This window comes from Aricia agestis, chromosome 19 (genome assembly GCF_905147365.1).
Source record: "Aricia agestis chromosome 19, ilAriAges1.1, whole genome shotgun sequence".
NCBI lineage: Eukaryota > Metazoa > Arthropoda > Insecta > Lepidoptera > Lycaenidae > Aricia > Aricia agestis.
The window spans coordinates 1,451,015-1,471,523 of NC_056424.1; the positions used below are offsets into that span (position 1 = coordinate 1,451,015).

The 20,509-nt window shown below is 37.9% G+C and overlaps 2 protein-coding genes and 1 long non-coding RNA gene across 3 annotated transcripts in view; 2 read left to right on the plus strand and 1 right to left on the minus strand.

Annotated features, from left to right (window-relative positions):
- Positions 1–2,198, minus strand: part of LOC121736396 — an 18,886-nt gene extending 16,688 nt beyond the window's left edge. Inside the window, exon 1 of the long non-coding RNA XR_006037007.1 lies at positions 2,188–2,198. This is a non-coding gene — a long non-coding RNA (uncharacterized LOC121736396). The remainder of the gene's footprint in view (positions 1–2,187) is intronic.
- Positions 1–12,106, plus strand: part of LOC121736387 — a 12,621-nt gene extending 515 nt beyond the window's left edge. Inside the window, exons 2-6 of the mRNA XM_042127558.1 lie at positions 6,032–6,188; positions 7,110–7,227; positions 10,083–10,217; positions 11,052–11,265; positions 11,935–12,106. Coding sequence (XP_041983492.1) covers positions 6,032–6,188; positions 7,110–7,227; positions 10,083–10,217; positions 11,052–11,265; positions 11,935–12,080 — 770 coding nt within the window. The 3' untranslated portion in view covers positions 12,081–12,106. The remainder of the gene's footprint in view (positions 1–6,031; positions 6,189–7,109; positions 7,228–10,082; positions 10,218–11,051; positions 11,266–11,934) is intronic.
- Positions 12,107–16,397: 4,291 nt separating this feature from the next.
- Positions 16,398–20,509, plus strand: LOC121736721. Its single transcript, XM_042128105.1, has 6 exons — positions 16,398–16,554; positions 18,061–18,217; positions 18,521–18,632; positions 19,160–19,294; positions 19,608–19,821; positions 20,355–20,509. The coding sequence occupies exons 1-6, from the start codon at positions 16,398–16,400 to the stop codon at positions 20,507–20,509; spliced, it is 930 nt and encodes a 309-aa protein (XP_041984039.1).

Here is a 20,509-nt window from a genome sequence, read left to right on the forward strand (position 1 = left end):
AGGGTAGGGAAGGGAATAGGGTGGGGGATTGTGCCTCCGGTAACTCACTCACTCGGCGAAACATAGCGCAAGCCGGTTTTCTGTGAGAACGTGGTATTTCTCCGGTCGAGCCGGCCCATTCGTGCCGAAGCATGGCTCTCCTACGTATAAAGATTATCTTTCGAGTGCGCTAAAGCAACTCCTCTAACCGAAATTCGTATATCGCGCGGGAATCGTACATTTTTCCGGGATAAAAGTATCCTATGTCCTTTCCCGGGGCCCAGTAGGTTCAAAGTATGTTCATAGTTTTTAGTTTTTTGGTCAATAAATATTTGTAATTAGCTATGTCCACACCGTGCACTTTCATCTTAAATTTTCGTCATCAACTTTCATATTGGCGTATTCATTGAATGTGTCAAGGAACGCAACGCCAATATTGTAATTTTTGAAGTTTTGGATACGGTCAGAGGGCATGCGTTACGGGAACGCCTCACGTTCGCTGTTGACTGCGCTATAACGCATACCCTTGACGAACAGAAAAAGGCACAGTGTGGACAAAGCTTTTGTATTTGTTGTTCCTATCCAGTAAAATCGGTTCAGCAGTTTGGGCGTGAAGAGGTAACATACAGAGAGGCATACAGACAAACAGACAGACAGACAAACTTTCGCATGTATATTATTAGTATCGATACTATGGATTCTTATGTGGTCCATCAAAAACTGACAAAATACCACGAGTTGACGTCATCGTCAGAACCTTTAACGATGATAATAAACAACGAAACAAATCAATAAAATTAGTTATGATAATATTTGCTTCCGCTATTCAGTTAATAGTGTTTTTTAGTGTTAAGTAACCAAATGGCAAAAAACGGAACCAATATTATAGATTCGTCAATGTCGTCGTGTCTGACTTATCTGATAGAAAATATTTATTTCAGCAAATAAGTACTATCAGAGAAGTTGATTTAGTGGCAGATGCCGGACGGCGGACCTACGTAATTCGGTCGTGTTATAAGCAATGAGTTTCTAAAATACTAGAGTAGCAATGTCTTACAAAAGATTCTCAGAAATGCGTAACCACTTTTTTGTTCAAAAGACAATGTCAAGTCATATATTCGTTATGTCATTATGTACGTGAGATATGCCTGCAGCCTGCAGGCATCTTCGAAGTGGCAACGCGTTGCTACCGTAAACTTCCAATCTAGTTACGTTACTAACATAGAATATCATTGGTTATAAGTATCAAACCCATCCGACAGATTACGGCCAACAATGCATTGACAAACCAACCAAACAATTACGTATAGTCTGTCAAGAATGTGAAGAAATTAAAAAGTGGCAACATCGTAGTGTCATCACTTTCAAATCAATCTAAGAAAAAAGCATAAAGTGTCGATGGTGTCAGTGAACCTAAAGATATAGCTAATATGTTTAGGGCTCACTTCTTTGTAGTGTCCGACCGAAGGTCTATTTTTGGCCGAAGCCGAAGCCGATTAATCGGCAATCACCACAACCTTCGGCCGAAGCCGAAGCCGAAGGTTTATAATCTTATTCTCGACTCTCAGTAATTAATTTTGTTCAAAATTGTCTACAAGCTACAATGAATATTAAAATTATTTCAAAACTTCAATATTGAAGGTTTACTACAGAAGGTTTACAAATTGTAGGAAAAAATGTAGCTGACCAGCTCATTCCCGAATGTTTTTTATACATTAAACTAAGCAGGCTAACAATTATTAGTGTATGTTCCATCTGATGGAAACTGGTTACCGTAATGCCTTGCGTCGTCTGCAACACCAGCCTGCCTAGCATACGCCAACGAGATATCTCACTCTCGAGATAATTAAAAACTACTCGTTGTTACTTCGTTAACGGACGTCACTTAACGGACGTTGTTCGTAGAGTCCACATCCTGAGGATGCTCCGGTGTTGGGACGAAACGCGCGTCGAGGTTTTCAACCTGCATGGTGGTGAGGGGCCTTGCACGGATTTGCCAACATTATTGCTTGTGTGGTGGTGGTGTTTGCAAGTTCTTGCATGCGAGTGTACGCATAGGCAGTGTGGGAGGAGGGAGGTGCTGTACGCATGCCTATGCGTACACTCACTCATTTACTTAAAGGTGGAAGTTGTTTTCGCACTAAATTTAAACCGATGTAATATGTTGGCCCGCAGATTTTCACGGTGTAGTGCAGAAGTTAAAATAACTCTTTTTAAAGCTTTTTGCCAAAGTATGTACACGTGCAATCTGTGGGTCAACTACACGCAGCGGGCTTACAACGCTCTCCGAATTCTATATTATATAGAATTCGGAGAGCGTTGTAAGTTACGCACTGAGAGTGATGTTGGGGCTGCCACGATTCTGCAGTGCATCAAACATGTTCGCACAAGCGCACGCTGATGGCTTCCAGGCCGTTATAAGAAAGCGGGTTGCCTCCTTGATGAGCCGAGTTCGTGACAGCACCAACAAAGTATAATAAGTGACAAATTTGATTGTCCCTTTATGCGCCATTGGGTACGTATACATGTGCACGTACCTAGTGCAGCAAACAGGCTACACAGATACTTAAATTAAATAATTAAAGGAGTTGTATTATTATGTCTACTAACATAGTTTATAAGTACTAATTATACTATAATATTGTAAATTACTAACAAATTACCGTATGGACTTAGTCTGATATAAATGATTTATTTATATTTATTATTTATTTAATATACCTAGCGGAATAGAGAAACAAGGGCCTGAGCAAGAGAGATGTCACTATCAGTAACACTGCGTGGTAAAAAGAGACGTGTGATACATGACAGCAGCACTCTTTTTTTGGGGTCCAGTAGGCACGTGCCGCACGTTGACAATAGGCTACTTGACCTATATTCAATTTCATTGAACAAATACATATTTCTAGTAGAACTTGGCCTAGGAAACCCTATTTCACCCTTATCATCAAATAAAAGCTTATGATTGATAAATAAAGTCGATTTGAAAATATGTTTTGTACTGACGAAAACGCTTTTGCGGTACATCCGAATTGGATGTGACGTCATTCTATTCGTAATTTAATATCTTTTATTTATCGCGCTCGTTATATGTAAGTTTATTTGTACATAAATAATAAAAATAAGCCTAGAAACATTTGTAAAATATATTTTCTTGAATAATTCAAATAAAACATCAGTTTTATATATTATCTCCATTTATTGTAGACGGGAAATGAAATAGCCAAAACTTTTCTCCAAAAGTTTTCAACATTACAAATGATTTCTAATTTCTTGTATAATTCTTTTATAATTTTTGGGCACTTTTAGACGCGTACATTTAGCATATAAAAAAATGTTCAATAAAGAGAGCTTATTATTTTCATTATTTTGAAGACGGTACCAGCTAGGAATGCTGAGTTCTATGACAAAATATTTTTTAAGCTGTGCTGTTTCACGACGCAAGCGCTGTTTCACGCCGGTTTTCTGTGAGAACATGGTATTTCTCCGGTCGAGCCGGCCCATTCGTGCCGAAGCATGGCTCTCCCACGTATAACATTTTTATGGGTTTCTACTGTGTAAAATATTAAAATATTACCTTTTTTTGTAACAATGAATGATTATGAAGCGATTAGCATGAAGAAAAAAATGAGGTCATAGAAATCATTTTCAATCATGCTTGTGTACGTATACACCTAATAAGTACACATATCTTTACACACAGATGAAACCAATTTCGGTTTCGTTTGTAACAGCTCAAGATTGTTGCTCTATTCCGCTAGGTAGGTATATTAACTTACTGGAAAAAAGGGATGACAATACGATGTTGCCACTTTTTAATTTCTTCAATTTCTTGACAGACTGTAGGTACGTCAATTACAACTGCCTACCTATATATCAGGGGTTCCCAAGCTTATTCTGTCTCCTGCACACTTTAAGACCAAATTAATATGTTTTAGCCAAAGACTTCTATTTAAGTTTAAATAGAAGTCTTTGGTTTTAGCGCCCCCATTGTTCCAATTTAAAATGCATCCAGATGAAATAAATCACCCCCAAGCCTTTTTTCAGGGTCTCACACCGGCCTTTAGACCTTCACCGCCCACAAGGGGGCTTTATCGCCCACTTTGGGAAAGGCTGCTCTATATGAATCAAATTCTTCATACAGTTGTATGCCAAGTGTATGCCATAGTATGAGTGTCACTTCTGTAAACATCTGAACCGGAGAAAATAAGAATTACTAACTTCTAAAATCTGTGGTAAGCACAGTACAAATTTTTGTTAGTAAGGAATTAAAAAAAACTACCCTAATGTTATTTTTCAGCGATTTCAGTCTGAAAAGGTAAAGGAGAACAGACAAATAAACAGACAGATTTAAATTCTCATTTATAAGTAGGTACTTACCTAATTATAATTAATATTATTTTTCTGTAAAAGAAAAAAAAGTTACAACCTGAACATAATAACTTAGAGGTTTCTAGCACTTTAAACTTTTAATAGGTAAGTAATAAATATTATTTATTAATAACGGTATATTTATCTTAATACTAGATGCTGCCCGCATATTCGTTACGCCAAAAGTAGTTTATCACGCAGGAATTTTACACTTTTCTGGAATAAAAAGTATCCTAAGTCCATATTTGCTCATTGTCTTTTCAGCAAAATCGGTTCAGCGGTTTAGCGCGAAGACGGACAAACCTTCGAGTTTATAATATTAAGTAGGTTTCGACCCGCATAATTGGTAAACTGCCGCACTCAGAGTGGAACATTAATAAGTTAAATGTAATTAATTCAAAATGTTTGACTTAAGCCCCATTATCTGTCAAACTCTGCATTATATCGAGGGTTAATCGTAAATAAATGTCTCTGAGTTCGGCGGTTAGTCACCTAAGCATGAAGAGTAATGGACAGACCAACAAACAGAATATACAATTAATATTTAAGCATTTATAATTTAAAAGGAAAAAAGAAAGGAAGAAAACATAACTGACAAAAAATATCCCCATCGTATATATAGTATAATATTGTTTGTATCGTAAGTATAATATTGTCTGTATCGTAAGTATAAATAATGACGTCTGTGACATTATTTTTCAAAATAAGAATAATAATAATAATTAATGTTACCAAACTAATAAAAATGGTAATTACACCTCCACAAAATTGCAAGCTATTTTAAGTAATATTTAGCCAAGTATAAATATTATAATCAAATACTACCGCAACGGAGTTAACGCTGCAATTCGTTTTGTACATTTACCGGGATAAAAAGTATCCAATATCCTTTTCCGGGACTCAAAGTATCTTCATACCAAATTTACGCCTCCGCGGTCCAGTGGTTTAGAGCGCGGCTCTTGACTCGGAGGTCGTGGGTTCGATTCCCGCGTTGGAAACTTGTTATTTCCAAGTTTGGTTAGGCAATGCAGACTGATCACCTGATTGTCTGACAAGTAAGATGATCCATGCGTCAGATGGGCATGTAAAAAGTCGGACTCCTGCGCGGTGCGCCTGATCTCTTGCCAGTCGTGTCGGTCTTCCGCCCCACTGGGTTATGGCTTATGAGAGTAAAGGAATAGAGAGTGCTCTTGTGTACTGCGCATACACTTGGGCATTATAAAATTACTCCTGCGTAACTGGCCTGGCTTCAATGAAACCGGCCACCGTCACCGAAACCAAAGTTCTTATTATTTTACCAAATTTCAGCGAAATTGGTCCAGCGGTTTGGGCTTGAAGTCTGAGGAGGTAACAGACGGCCGACAGAAAGCCAGACACACTTTCACATTTGTGTGATTTATTTGTATGGATTTCTTAATTTCCAATTATGAAATCAAAAAGGAAGGAAAAATAATGCCAAAAAAGATCTATTCAAGATTTACCCATAGAGTAACACGGTTTATCGCGAACCGTATATTTTTCCGCAGCAAAACCCATCCCATATCCTTGCCCGTCTCTCAAAGCATCTCCAAACTAACCAAATGGGTTCAGAATTTTAACTATAAAGAGCTAACAAACAGACAAATGCACGTTCACATTTATAATATTAGTAAGGATTCAACCACATTTCAATCAATTCCAGACCCCGTCTACCTGGAGACTCTCATAGTGATGTCCAAGGGATCCCTGGAGCGAGCCAAGGTCAAGCTGGATAAGATCTGCACCGTGCGGACCCAGCAGTATCAGTTCTTCGCGCCATTCGACATTGAGAAGGAATTCCAGTATATTAAGGGAACCAGGTGGGATTTAATTGTTGCCTAAAGTACTATATTAGGGCTGCCACTCTCTTCGTTTCCAATACAAGGTGTGTCATAAATTAGTGATAATAATACTTTAGGGTGTGTATCGTGTATTGTGCCCTTCGTAGTTCACTGTGAAAGTAGTGTTATGTGCTAGGGTTCGAAGGATTTGGAAAGAAAGACCTGCTGACTCTCTTGAAGACATTATTCACTAGTACTAAGTCCAACACTAAGGACTATGTCCAAACACTAAGCACTAGGTCCAAACACTAAGCACTATCACTGTCCGAGGTCGTAGCCAAGTCGTAGGTTCAACTAGAATCACTCACTATTAATCATTTGTTTCTCACTTCGAAGTTGCCTTGATGATAACTCGTATCGAACTGAAAGGCTATTTATATGGGTCGAGACGAGATCTGGACTGTACGAGAACATTCCTTTCCCGAATGTACAAATTCGCGTAAACAAGTATGGAATATTTCTAGAAGCCTAATGCCATCTAGTATGGAATAGCGGATGTACGCTGTCTGCGTTTCTTCAATAAGTTGCGCTGGTTTGGCGCTAGATGGCTCTACGTGTCCGTATCTGTAACAATAGCAACGCTGAAAGTTTTTTGCTAACTCATTTGCCTCTGCTATCTGTTCTGCCTCTCCATGTGGAATGCTCAAATTTACAAAGCTCTTATTTTGGCTGGCGTAGATAGTAGATACCATAATTAGTAGAAATAAGTTAGCCAGTAGGTAAATAAAAAAACTTCTGCCTACTCCTACTAAGTTTACACATTTTGTATGATTTAATAATAAGGACACATCCACAGACCTATTACTTCCTGCCTATCTGAAACTTCTCCAATCTGTTATATTTCTTAAATTCTTCTCTTCCCATTTATATTTTCATTATAATTCTTCTCTTTTCTTCCAGCTTCATGCTAGCTCTGCCGAAGATGACTGCGGAGTACAACCGCGTGGTGTTGGGCAAGTTCATCGGCAAGTTCGGTGACCCCAAGACCATGGAGACAATCTACAAAGTGTTGTATTCCGTAAGTATTTTTTTTATGAAATAAGGGGGCAAACGAGCAAACGGGTCACCTGATGGAAAGCAACTTCCGTCGCCCATGGACACTCGCAGCATCAGAAGAGCTGCAGGTGCGTTGCCGGCCTTTTAAGAGGGAATAGGGTAATAGGGGTGGGTAGGGAAGGAAATAGGGGAGGGTAGGGAAGGAAATAGGAGAGGGTAGAGAAGGGAAAATGGTAGGGGATTGGGCCTCCGGTAAACTCACTCACAGCGCAAGCTCTGTTTCACGCCGGTATTCTGTGAGCCTGTGGTATTTCTCCGGTCAAGCCGGACCATTCGTACCGAAGCATGGCTCTCCCACGTCATCGTGTGCCATTACTCTGGTCTCGTGACATCGTCGCAAGTCGTTCCGTAAGTATCGTGAGGAAAACTTTTTAACCGTTGTAGTTAATCTAGCAAGGAAAAACTTTTATATAATATAAAATGAAAACAGTGGGGTATTATAAGTTTGACGTGTCTTTGTATGTGTGTTTGGCATTGCAGCCGGTGGACCAATTTTTTGTTTGAAAGCTGGTATTATTAGGAACAGCATGACGCCCGCAACTCCGTTGCGCCAAAATACGTTTATCGCGCGGGAACCGTACATTTTCCGGGATAAAAGTAGCCTATAATATGTCCTTTCCCGGGACTTGCAGTAGCAACAAATTTCAGCAAAATCGGTTCAGTGGTTTGGGCATGTGGAGGTAACCGACCGACAGACAGACAGAATATAAATGCGAAATTTATAATATCAGTATGGATATTCTAAACCCTTAGTTAACATCATTAGCTTGTTCACTACTTGGAAAACTTGGGAAGTTTGTTCAGTGGAGAAGCTCGCATAACGCACAGCCTACAGGATCTCAGTGGAGAAGCTCGCATAACGCACAGCCTACAGGATCTCAGTGGAGAAGCTCGCATAACGCACAGCCTACAGGATCTCAGTGGAGAAGCTCGCATAACGCACAGCCTACAGGATCTCAGTGGAGAAGCTCGCATAACGCACAGTCTACAGGATCTCAGTGGAGAAGCTCGCATAACGCACAGCCTACAGGATCTCAGTGGAGAAGCTCGCATAACGCACAGCCTACAGGATCTCAGTGGAGGAGCTCGCATAACGCACAGCCTACAGGATCATCTTAGAATGATGGAAAATTTTCCTTAAGAAATATGCGAGCTGACTCTTAGCATGAGAATAATAATAATAATTTATTGAAAACAACAATACATCTGATACAAAATATTTTTACAGGTCGGTCAGGGGGCCTACCATGAGCTCTTATAGCAGTATAACTTTAATATTACTTTTGAATTTCGTATAAACAAATATGATCTCTATTTATATAAATAAAACGATATATTTTGTTTGTTCCATCGTACTACTTACTAATATTATAAACCAAAGCCACTTCCATACTAATATTATAAACGCGCAAATGTGTCTGTCTGTTACCTCTTCACGCCCCGATTTTGCTGGGTACGGAGATACTTTCAGTCCCGGGAATGGACATAGGATAATTTTATCCCGGAAAAATGTACAGTTTCCGAGTGGTAAACGATTTTTTGCGCAACGGAGTTGCAGGCGTCATCCAGTTTCTTATGTCACCAACTTGCAAGCCTTGTTACCATTATTTTAATTGGCAACTAGGTTTCCTAGGTCAGCTAGTCTCATTACGACATTACGTATTCATCTACCGAAGGTCGGTTCTAATAATTAATTTCTACAAGGTGTAACAAAAATAAGTGATAATACTTTAGGGTGTGTACGTGTTCCTTGTAGAGATTTCACTGTGAAAGTAGCAGCGCTGAAAGACCAAATCTTTTTTTCACTTTTGTATGGGGAAACTCGTGTTGCTCGGGCCCTTGCCCATACAAAAGTGAAAAATTTTTTTCGTCTTTCAGCGCTGCTACTTTCACAGTGAACTCTCTACAAGGAGCACGTACACACCCTAAAGTATTATTACTTATTTTTGTTACACACTGTATAAATTACTATGTGTCAGCTGCTTCTAATTGATCCTTATATTACTGAATGTATGCGTCTATCTGTTTGTCACCTCTTCAGGGTAAAACCGATGAACCGAGTTGGCTGAATTTTGCTGCGGAGATACTTTAAGTCCCCGAAAATATACGGTTCCCACACTATAAACAAATTTTGCTAAAAGTCATCTAGTCAAATCTTTATTAATAGTGTATTTTAACAGCATTCTACAATATCAGGGTCAGCCAGCCTACCAGGTTCAATTACACATAAGTGATTGGACCACAAAATTTATTTAAGTACAACCAGTATTTGGATCACAATATTTTCACCAGTGATTGGACATTTTATTAGCTTGGGCTGTGTGTAACGGAATCTTTGCACGATTTTACCTATCTCCAGTAAATTGGACACTGTTAAGCATTCGTGTACTAACCCACACAAAAATTACGTATTGAGTTATGAATGCAATTATGTTCTTTACATGATTTAGAACAAGACTGCATTCAAAATTTAACGACAAAAAAAATTGTGGGTTAGGACACTAATGCTTAACAGCGACCAGTTATAGTCCAATTAATTCTATCTACTTATATTATGTATAATTCGAGCTATTATTATTAATTATGTTTTTATGTTTGTGTTCGCATATTTTCGGAACTACATGTCCGTTTTGGTGATTCTTTTTTTGTTGTACTAGGTATTGTTCAACTTAGGAAACACCATAAGTATCACCAAAATCGGTTCAGTAGATTTTGAAATACAGAATTTTAATTCTTTATTACGTACAATTTTGAAGTCGGTTTTATCTTTTTAAAATACTGTTATTGTTTAACTATTATTTATTTTGTTTCTACCAGTGTTTGGACTATGTCAAGCGGTACGACTACCACGCCGGCGTGGAACTCATCTACGACGTGTCGGGGTGCGACCTCAAGGACGTCATCGCCAACGTCAACCTCATGGAACTCAAGAACTGCTACCTCAACCTGCTCGTGAGTAACTGCTTCTGGTGATGTCAACTTCATGGCACTCAAGAACTGCTGAACCTGATAGTGCTTCTGATAATACTATCAGAGAAGTTGATTCTTAGGCAGATGGCGAAACTAAGTAATTTGGTCGCGTTGAGTCAAACCCATCCGACCGATCACAATTCACAGCTAACATTGAATTGACATAAGCCGACCAAATGTCATAACAACAGTAGAATGAACAACGGACATACTGACAGAGTTTAGTGACAAAATGGCGGGTTTCCTTTGTGTTACTGTCACTTTCTCTATTCCTCCGTAAAAAGAAACCGCTTCTATGGTGGCCATGCTAAGATTGCAGTCTTATTAAAATCAGGTCAACAAAAGAAATTGTAAATCTATTATTAACATCTTTTTTTTATGAAATAATGGGGCAAACGAGAAAACGGGTCACCTGATGGAAAGCAACTTCCGTCGCCCATGGACACTCGCAGCATCAGAAGAGCTGCAGGTGCGTTGCCGGCCTTTTAAGAGGGAATAGGGTAATAGGGGAGAGTAGGGATGGGAAGGAAAGGGAATAGGGGAGGGTAAGGGAGGGTAGGGAAAAGAATAGGGTAGGGGATTGGGCCTCCGGTAAATTCACTCACTCACGCAAGCGCTGTTTCACGCCGGTTTTCTGTGAGAACTTGGTATTTCTCCGGTCGATGCCGGCCCATTCGTGCCGTCATTCATTTTATGCTATAGACCTCCACAAAGTAACACGTGATTCAAAAAGCTATCATTATTTAATAATCAGGTCAGTAATATTATGATAATTCTTTTCTGATAACAAATTCCAGAAATACCATTTCATTTCAGGAAATCTACGGGTTTAGAATCAAGAAAGTCCATCTCATCATAGGGTCTAAAATTGCATACACCCTGATTAACTTCTTCAAGCAGTTCCTGAAGAAGAAGATAGTGGACCGTCTGATGGTGCACGAGAGCTGGGAGGTCCTGCAGCAGTACTACCCCAGACACGTCCTGCCCAAGGACTACGGTGGCACTGAGCGATCTGTAGCTGAATTACAAGGTAAGGAGCTCCTATATTAATTTATGACTGGAGACTATAACAGTGGTTCTTAACCTTTTAGTCATTTTACCAAATGTTTGTCTAGCCGGGGACCACTCATTTGGTTTACCTAATGTTTGTTAAAATTTGGTTTACCTGGTGGTGTTGTTTGAAAAAGAAACCAGCACAACTTTATAATTATTAGCACAAATTTTTTTGTTTGGCAAAAATGTAAAAGTTTTACTTTAATGATTTTAATTTAATGTGATTTTTGTGATACAGATAACAGATTTTAATTTAATGTGATTTTTGTGACTGCATACTCTTTACTAACTTCTGAATTCTCACATATTATTACATTTTTCAAGGACTTCGCGGACCACTTAGAATGTCTCCAGGGACCACCAGTGGTCCGCGGACCACCGGTTAAGAACCACTGGACTATAATTTCCATTTTCACCAACTGCCCAAAGACCAGTATTACGAGTATGATTTGACTCAGATTCTGACAGGAGCACCTCCTGTCCTCCTGTGTGTATTTTACGTCTAATTTCCATTATCATTATGTATATTAACATTTAAACAATTATTGTTGCGAAAAATGTACTTCCCCGCACGATAACCGAATTTCACCAAAAAAAAAAATTTGCGAGCGTCAATATAAAAATCTTTGAATCTCTTCCATTCCAGAGGACATCATCACTCAACTGACGACGCTGGAGTACCGGGCGTACCTCAAGGAGCTGTCGGAGATGAGAGTGGATGAAGCCCACCGGCCTGTCTCCAGCGATGACGTCATCTCCAGCGGCACCTTCAGAGCCCTGACCATAGACTAGAACATAACTAGAAGTTAAGAACTAGAAGAATATAGGATTACTTGATAAGTTATAAGACAGAAGTTGATAGAAGTAAAAAAGAAACACTTTATTTTATGTCGTGGCTTAAAAATAAGCTTTGTAATAATTAATATAACAATATTGACTTTAATAGATTCTACAGTTGTCAGGACCGCATCGAATCCTACGCAGTAGATTCTAGAATCGCACAGAAACCATCGACAATATCGGAGGTTACACGATCAGTTTCTTATCAATCTGATCCATCAATCTGGTAAAGATTGATGGAAACTGAACGTCCAACCCACGGATTGATGGACGGATATTTTTTTATTATGTACTATCAGAGAAGTTGATTCCTATGCAAATCGGGGACCTAAGTAGTTTGGTTGCGTTACGTCAAACCCAGCTGACAGATCACAATTAACATTGAGTTGACATATTCGACCAAATAACGTTGGTCTGTCAATTGCATAGGAATCAACTTCCTCGATGGTACTTTTTAGCCATCAATCTGACGTCAATCTCAGATTGATGGACTGGACTGATGTCAGATTGAACGTGTAAAAGACCTTAATAATTATATTTTAATTAATTTTTTTTATATTTTAATTAAATATATAATAATTTAAAAAAATTTTAAAGTCCAAAGTCCAAATGGCGAATGGACATTCGAGTCACATAAATTAGCTTGAAATTCCAAAATATGAAATTCTGTGCCTTGGTGTTTCTCTTACACTTTAGCATGCGCATATATTTTATATAAGATGTAGGTGATAATTTATGATGTTGTCAAATTGTAAATAGCATAATCTTGAATGTAAATTATAATAAAATAACTACTTATTTAGAAAATATGTTGATTGCTTCTACGTAAATAATATCTAATTTATCTACCTTAGACAAAAGAGAACAAAAAATAATCGGCCAAGGGTTCCGTACCATTATAGAGTAAAATCCGGGAGTTGACAGTATGTTTAAATTTTTAAAATAATTATTAAATTTAATAGATATTTTATTGATAAAAACTCTAAAACAATACAAATAACGAAAAAATAAGTATTGATTTATTTTATTTTACATAGAAAAAAATTGGATTTATTAACTGTAAGTCAAGTGATTGGAAACGCCAATCGAAGCAGTGACGTCATCGTTCAGTGTCAAACAAAATTGACAGTTGTTAGGTTAAACCATAAACTTATAATTTATTATACTTATGGGTTAAACACTTACTCACTTTTGCTCTGTCTACGCTTGTTATGTTTCATGAACGATGAAAAAAAAAATTAAAAACGATCAAAACGCTCAAAATGCCTCGTATTTTTAGCGTTTCGATCGTTTTTAACATCAAATGGAACGCGGGGAATTTGTCACACGTGATCACGTGACCATAATGCCGCGTTTTTGTGACATATTTTGAATTCAGTCTTTAAAATAATTTTTAACTCATTCTAGGGCATAATAATGAATAAAATATTAATTTACAGGTATTATTGTAAACAACTGAAGCGCTTAAAACTATTTTTAAAAAGTTGTCAACTCCCGGATTAGGTCAAACATTGTGTTTTTTGCAGTATGGGAGATTAATTTTTAATTTTATTTCAATTTAAGTAATTAATATTAAATATTATAATAAAGTACACCTAAGTATAACATATTACACATATTACATAAAAGTCAAGTACCTAGATACCTGTTGCCATTATTGATATAGAGCAAAAAGACCAAATAATCACGTTTGTTGTATGGGAGCCCCCATTAGATATTATTAATTTTATTTTGTTTTTAGTATTAATTGTTGGCAAAGGATAATATACACAATCTGTAAAAATTTCAACTCTCTAGCTATTACAGTTCTTTCAGAAAAATTAAAACCAAGATAAGTACTATGATTTCTAATTGTCTCAAACAATCAAATAATAAAGAAAACGACAAGCAAGTATTAAATTGTTACATTACGTAACAATTTAATACTTATTACAAAAAAATGTTGTTTTTTTAAACATTTTACTTTAAATTTGTTTCGTCTAGTTTAAACATTTAATAATTTAACATTAATACTTACCTATTAGCCTATAGATAATAATATATTTAATTTTTTTATCCATATTCATACTTACATTTATGCTTTTAATATTATAAATGCGAAAGTGTGTCTGACTGTCTGCCTGTCCATCTATCTATCTGTCTGTTACCTCTTCACGCCCAATCGGCTAAACCGATTTTCTTGAAAAAAGATGTCTCAGAGCCGTTTTTCGTTTAAAACTAGGAGGGAAAGTATTTCTATTTATGCCACTACAATAAGAGATCAAAAACTAATCATCTGTGCACAAAATGTCGATATGTTTTACTTGCTCAAAAAAGATATTATGAACCCACTGCACGTTTTTTTTTTCTTTGTATAGAAGCATACATTAAAGTTTATTTTATTTTATTTTGTGTACCTTTATTGGTTTAAAAACGTTAAGTTCTTTTTAATTTTTAGAATATTTGCTACTTTAGAGAAACCTTAAAAATATCATGGTTTTAAAAGACTGTTAAGTGCCTTTTCTTTAATTTTCAAGAGGATCTTAGAAGTTTGGTTAGTTTTGTTATTTATTTTTATAATTGACTAAGTACTTTAAAAGATTACTGAACAAAATATTGATGAAATTTGTTTTATTTCATAAAAACATACATTTAAAATATGTGAGTCCCAGGGACTCATAGAAGGTATTAACGTTAGTAAATTTCTCCTCGTGAATTGAGGGTTAAATTGCTTCGGCGTCTGGGTCATATTAAATTATTTTTACAGTAGATCGTATTTAAATATAAGAAAAATACACAGCAATGTATTATTTTCATTTTAAAACCTTGCTCTCGAGAACGTTTCAGGCGGTCTTATTATGCCCCGGATCTTAAATTTTTTTTTAGGCGGGCCAAAAACTGAAAAATGCTGCCCCGCCTACCTACTTATGTTTATTGTCATCTTTATCATGCATATAATTTCAGCCAATGATATTCTATGTTACTAACGTAAGTAGATTGGAAGTTTACGGTAGCAACGCGTTGCCACTTCGAAGATGCCTGCAGGCATATCTCACATACATAATGACATAACGAATATATGACTTGACATTGTCTTTTGAACAAAAAAGTGGTTACGCATTTCTGAGAATCTTTTGTAAGACATTGCTACTCTAGTATTTTAGAAACTCATTGATTTCAGCTATCAAAGAATTCGGGGCTTATTTTCAAGTATGAAAATGAATTATAAAATCGTAAATTTTGGGTTAGTCGCCCCCTTAAGTCGCGAGCGAGTTTTAGTAAATACATAATACAAATATAATGACCTAACCTAACCTAACCTAACTTCTCCAAAGCATCGCCCATGAATATTGTCGAATTCCGAGTCAAATAATTGTGAACCGGTCCCTAGGAGGTCAATAAACGCAGTTTAAATGGTTTATTTACTAAAACAAAACAAATTTACTTTACAAAATAACACGCAGGTTTAAAAATGATTTTAAAATATAAAAACAAAAAAAAAATACTACCTACACGCTGATAATTTCCTTTGCTTTGTAAATATTTATTGCGTTAGTAAATTTTATAAGCGACGTAATTATTAATATATTATTATAAATAAATATACAATACATAAAAAGGTCTTGTTCAAAATTATTTTTACATGAATAGAGCACACTGCAAATACTGAAACAGCAGGCCGCTCGAGCTGCTTTTGCACGATACGATTTCATCCAACCATGATCCAACTTTTTTGCTTGTAAAATATGCTGATACAGCAGCGACAGTATAACTAGCATCCAGCTGTACGTGAAAATGAAAAATGTTTTCTGTTTAATTCGCAAAATTTCGTTAGCATACTCTGATAGCAACACGCATCGCTGAGCAGGTACAAGACCGCAATATTGTAGAGCTGAGAACCCACTAAAATATCTTCGCAGATGGCTCTCAGAATTGACAGGTAGAAATGCTATTATTAATTATGCGTTTTTGAGCAACCTGTCGAATATTTCATACACTAAAATTCGTAAAATAGCACTTATAATCTGTTTTGCAACTCGTTCTGTCTGTGTTACCTATTCTTTTTGTCTTCGATTTATATGCGTCCGCGAAACAGAGCGATTTGGCAGCGCGCAAGTTTTAGAATAGTCCAGGGCTTAGTCCTAGATTCTAAAACTAAATATCGAAAAATTTTTACATCCATCGTTGCAAGTAGGACGGTGTGAACGCCGCATTAAACTCGTTTAAGAAAAAGTACATCAGATTATCATATAAAGGGCAGTCACACAACACAACAAACCTTCATCGAAAATGCACTCTCGGTCGAAAATATTCCAAATTCGCGCAGACACGGTACAGAGGGTCAGAGAGAATGTGGACCTGCACCGGCCGGGGGACATTGAGAACGCGGTTCGCATCCTGCAGGATTGGATAGAGAAGCAGAGTCATTTCAGAAGAAAGGATTTTCGTAAGTCTCTTTAATCTTACTTCCCACGAAAAGTAAACTAGTTGCCCCATGTGACTTCGCCTAGTGCGGGGATTTGAACATCAAACTGGTGTATTCATACTTCCATCCATACTAATATTACAAATGTGAAAGTGTGTCTGTCTGTCTGTCTGTCTGTTACCTCTGAAATTTGCTGAAATTTGGTATGGAGATACTTTGAGTCTCGGGAAAGGACATAGAATACTTTTATCCTGGAAAAATGTACGGTTCCAGCGCGATAAACACATTCTTGCGCCACGGTATCCACTATTATAGTATTGTAAATGTATGATATAGTACTAGTACTAGTACTAGTGTTTTTCAATCTGTGGGTCGCGACCCCTACGGGGGTCGCGAAGCCTTACTCAGGGGGTCGCCGACAGAAACAAAAAGCTGACGTATAATAGATAAATATATACCAAACTAGAAAAAAATCATTACTTACCTAACTTAGGTTTAATATAAACTATAAAGCCTTTTTAATAAAATTATTTCTTTGGCTTTCTATGACACGAGGGGGTCGCCAGTATATTTAAATCTGTAAAGGGGTCGCGAAATAAAAAAGATTGAAAAACACTGATATAGTAAGTACTTATATTATAAAAATTTTGTGGGAAATGAATTATTTGTAATTCCTCTGAATCACACAAAAAGGGATTCGCAGAAATAATTGTTGAATGCTTTCTATTTTATTTTATTATTAAACAATGAGACTTTTTTTTTACTTTACTTCACTTCCTTTTCCTTTTAAAACTGTTCCTCACTGGTTTTTGTCTTTTCTTGCGAATTTTATGCCTAAAGACCTTGACGTCGGACAGATTTATCATTCGCCTTATTGTCTGGTAATTTAATGCCTCCCACACCGGTTTTGGTGACTGTAACAGGTTTCGTTGAACCCAGGCCAGCTCCGCAGGGGTATTTTTATAATTCTGAAGAGCGAGCGCGTTGTACACAGTAGGTACCATCCAGGAAGCAACCGAGGAAGTTGATTCCTATGCAATTGACAGACCAACGTTATTTGGTCGAATATGTCAATTCAGTGTTAATTGTGATCTGTCAGCTGGGTTTGACGTAACGCGACCAAACTACTTAGGTCCCCGATTTGCATAGGAATCAACTTCTCTGATAGTACTTAAGGGCACTTTCTCCTCCTTTATTCTCATAACTCACTAAGTCGGATTATCGACACCGACTTTACATGCTCATTCAACTTCTTCTTTTCAATAATGTAATCAGACTGTATACTAATCAAACTTGGAAATATAAATTGAATTATATTGCCAGTAGATAAAAACAGCATTATAAACAATTTCATCGAAATATTATGTAAATGATATGAATAATATGAATACAAATCTAACCCACGAACTCTTAGTCAAGAGCCAAAAGTCGCAATGACCAGAAAAGGAAAATAATTTAGAACAAATATCTACAGCAGTAGTCCCGAAAAAAACTGTAGTTGTATTAGCCCTGCTCATGTCATTCCAGCTCCAGAATACCTGGAGTGTACGCTGGTGGACTGCAAGGGTTCGGTGGAGCGGACGAAGGCGGTGCTGGACCGAGTGGCCACCGTCAGGTCGCTCATGCCCGACGCCTTCGCACCCTACAGCGTCAGAGAAGAGTTCACCACCATACGCGACCATGTGTAAGTAGGAATAACGAAAGTCGTTGCGGGTCCCAAGACAGATTTAGCTTGTCCCTCGGGCATCCCTGAGATCATATCAAAGGGTTTGAGTGGTTGGCTACCACTGTTGATCCTGGCGACACAGGAGTTGGGGTGGGAATATGTGGTGGGCCTTTTGCCCGTTTAAAAAAAGTAGGAATAACGTCAGAAAATGTTTGGTGAACACAAGGAACACGTTCCGATGCACTATGTCCGAGCAACATCAATGGCCACTAGTAATATTGTTATGGTGGATCCATTCTTACTGGTAAATACTTGTTGCAGCCACCTGCTGGTCCTGCCGCAGCTGACGGAGGAGCATGAGAGGATCGGCATCGTCAAGGTCAAGAAAATGAAGCCTAAAATCATGAGGACCATGTACAAGTTCTCTTTTACGGTGCGTAACATAATATCACCAATGAAGCTATATTATTATCATCTTACAATTTTATGCAGGATTGCCTTCGACCTATAGAAGCCCTACTAGACAAGTGGCAAGCGATTATCGTGAACGCCAACAAAATGTATGCGATTTGACATTAGTATTCGTTAGCGAAGCGATGACTTATGTCAAATCGCATACATTTTGTTAGCGTTTACGATAATCGCTTGCCACTTGTCTAGTGGGGCTGGCTATCTCTTCGACAGGCGCAAAAAATATTCATATCTGGCACACATAATGGCTATAAAAGATATTTTACTTAGATTTTACCTAGAAGAATTATCCTCATAGATGTCAAAAGTACCTTTTTCAGTGCTGCTACTATCACAGTGAACTCTATAATATAAGGGACATAATATTCACAATATAGCAGTCGCGCGGCTGCCGCACTACTCGCGACTTAATGTGAAGGCAGCCTAACTTCCATGATTTAACGTCCATGCAGCATCATCATCAGGACGTTTCTCAACATTCTGTTCCAGCTGCTGGACTGGGGCCGGCTGCGCGGGTACTGGAGCAGCACGGTGTTTGTGTTCGACGTGTCGGAGGGCGAGCTGGGGGAACTCATGGCCAGCGTCAACGTCCTCGACCTTAGGAACACGTATTGTGTGGTTATTGTGAGTGTTGATGAATGTTGAATTACATTTGGCAGCAATTTTTGGAAAGACAAGTTTGGTAGAATAAATCCCGTATCTTGTAATAGCAATGCAACAAACAAAAATAGTAAAATAATATAGTGGTAAATTTTGGCCCCTTCCATTCCTGTTGCAAAATACAAAATTACCATGCTGTTTATTAATAATAAATTCAATGTCCGACTTTACTCTTGACCATACTGGAGCGGACTTTAGGGATCATGTAATTTTGCGCTAGTAAGTTTTAGTCGTACCTAACATGCTCTACATACTATTAATAATCTTTCAAATTCAGGAATCATTCGCCATCAGAATCAAGAGGATGCATCTGGTGACCTCTTCGCGGCTGGTAGAGACGTTCCTGACGCTGGTTAGGTCCTTCATGCGGAAGAAGATCGCGGACAAGATCGTCATCAACCGGAGCATAGAAGAGCTCCACCATTACTACCCTAAAGACATCCTGCCGAAGGACTACGGTGGTTATGATAAGTCACTGGACGAAATTCAAGGTTAATGGCTTACGGCCATTCCCAATATTTGATTTATCTCTGGTTTTGCCTTACTAGAGATAGGAATAGCTCACAATTGACATTAGACTAATGTCTAATGTGAGCTATTCCTATCTCTAGTAGGGCAAAACCAGAGATAGATCAAATATTGGGAACGGCCGTTAGTGGTTACTAAAGTACAGTCATAAATAATGTACTCATCATTATTTAAGGCTTTGTTTAGTTTTCCGCCGACCACACGCGTACCATCGGCGGTGGTAGATGTATAAAATTCTAGTAATCGTATTTGAATAACGCTTAGCGGTCCCATACATATCCCATACATATTTTCGGTTCCGACAGTCAGCGAGCCTGCTCATACTAATCAGTCATACAATCAGCCTGCTTTAGCGTAATAGCAATTTGTGTGTTATCCCTTAAATTACATTCATTTAACAATGCGCAATCTGAGAGCAATCGTTAGCCTATGTGTTGCTCATTTTATAATCATAATAATATTAATACTAACATAAACATCACGTTTGGTCTTTCAGAGGATGTTCTGGACGAGTTGTCGTCGAAGGAAGCTGTGGAATTCATGGAGCAGATGTACGAGAGGCGAACTGATGAGGTCCTGCGCCCAGCAGGGGATTTCAGCGAGATGTACGCTGGCATGGCGGGGACCTTCAGAGCACTGAGTGTGGACTGA

What these genes read in the sequence shown, in the direction of transcription:
- LOC121736721 (XM_042128105.1), top strand. Translation starts at nt 16,398, where the DNA reads ATGCACTCTCGGTCGAAAATATTCCAAATTCGCGCAGACACGGTACAG. An exon ending in TTTCAGAAGAAAGGATTTTC is followed by an intron (nt 16,555 to 18,060) that starts GTAAGTCTCTTT and finishes ATGTCATTCCAG; the next exon opens with CTCCAGAATACCTGGAGTGT. An exon ending in GTCACTGGACGAAATTCAAG is followed by an intron (nt 19,822 to 20,354) that starts GTTAATGGCTTA and finishes TTGGTCTTTCAG; the next exon opens with AGGATGTTCTGGACGAGTTG.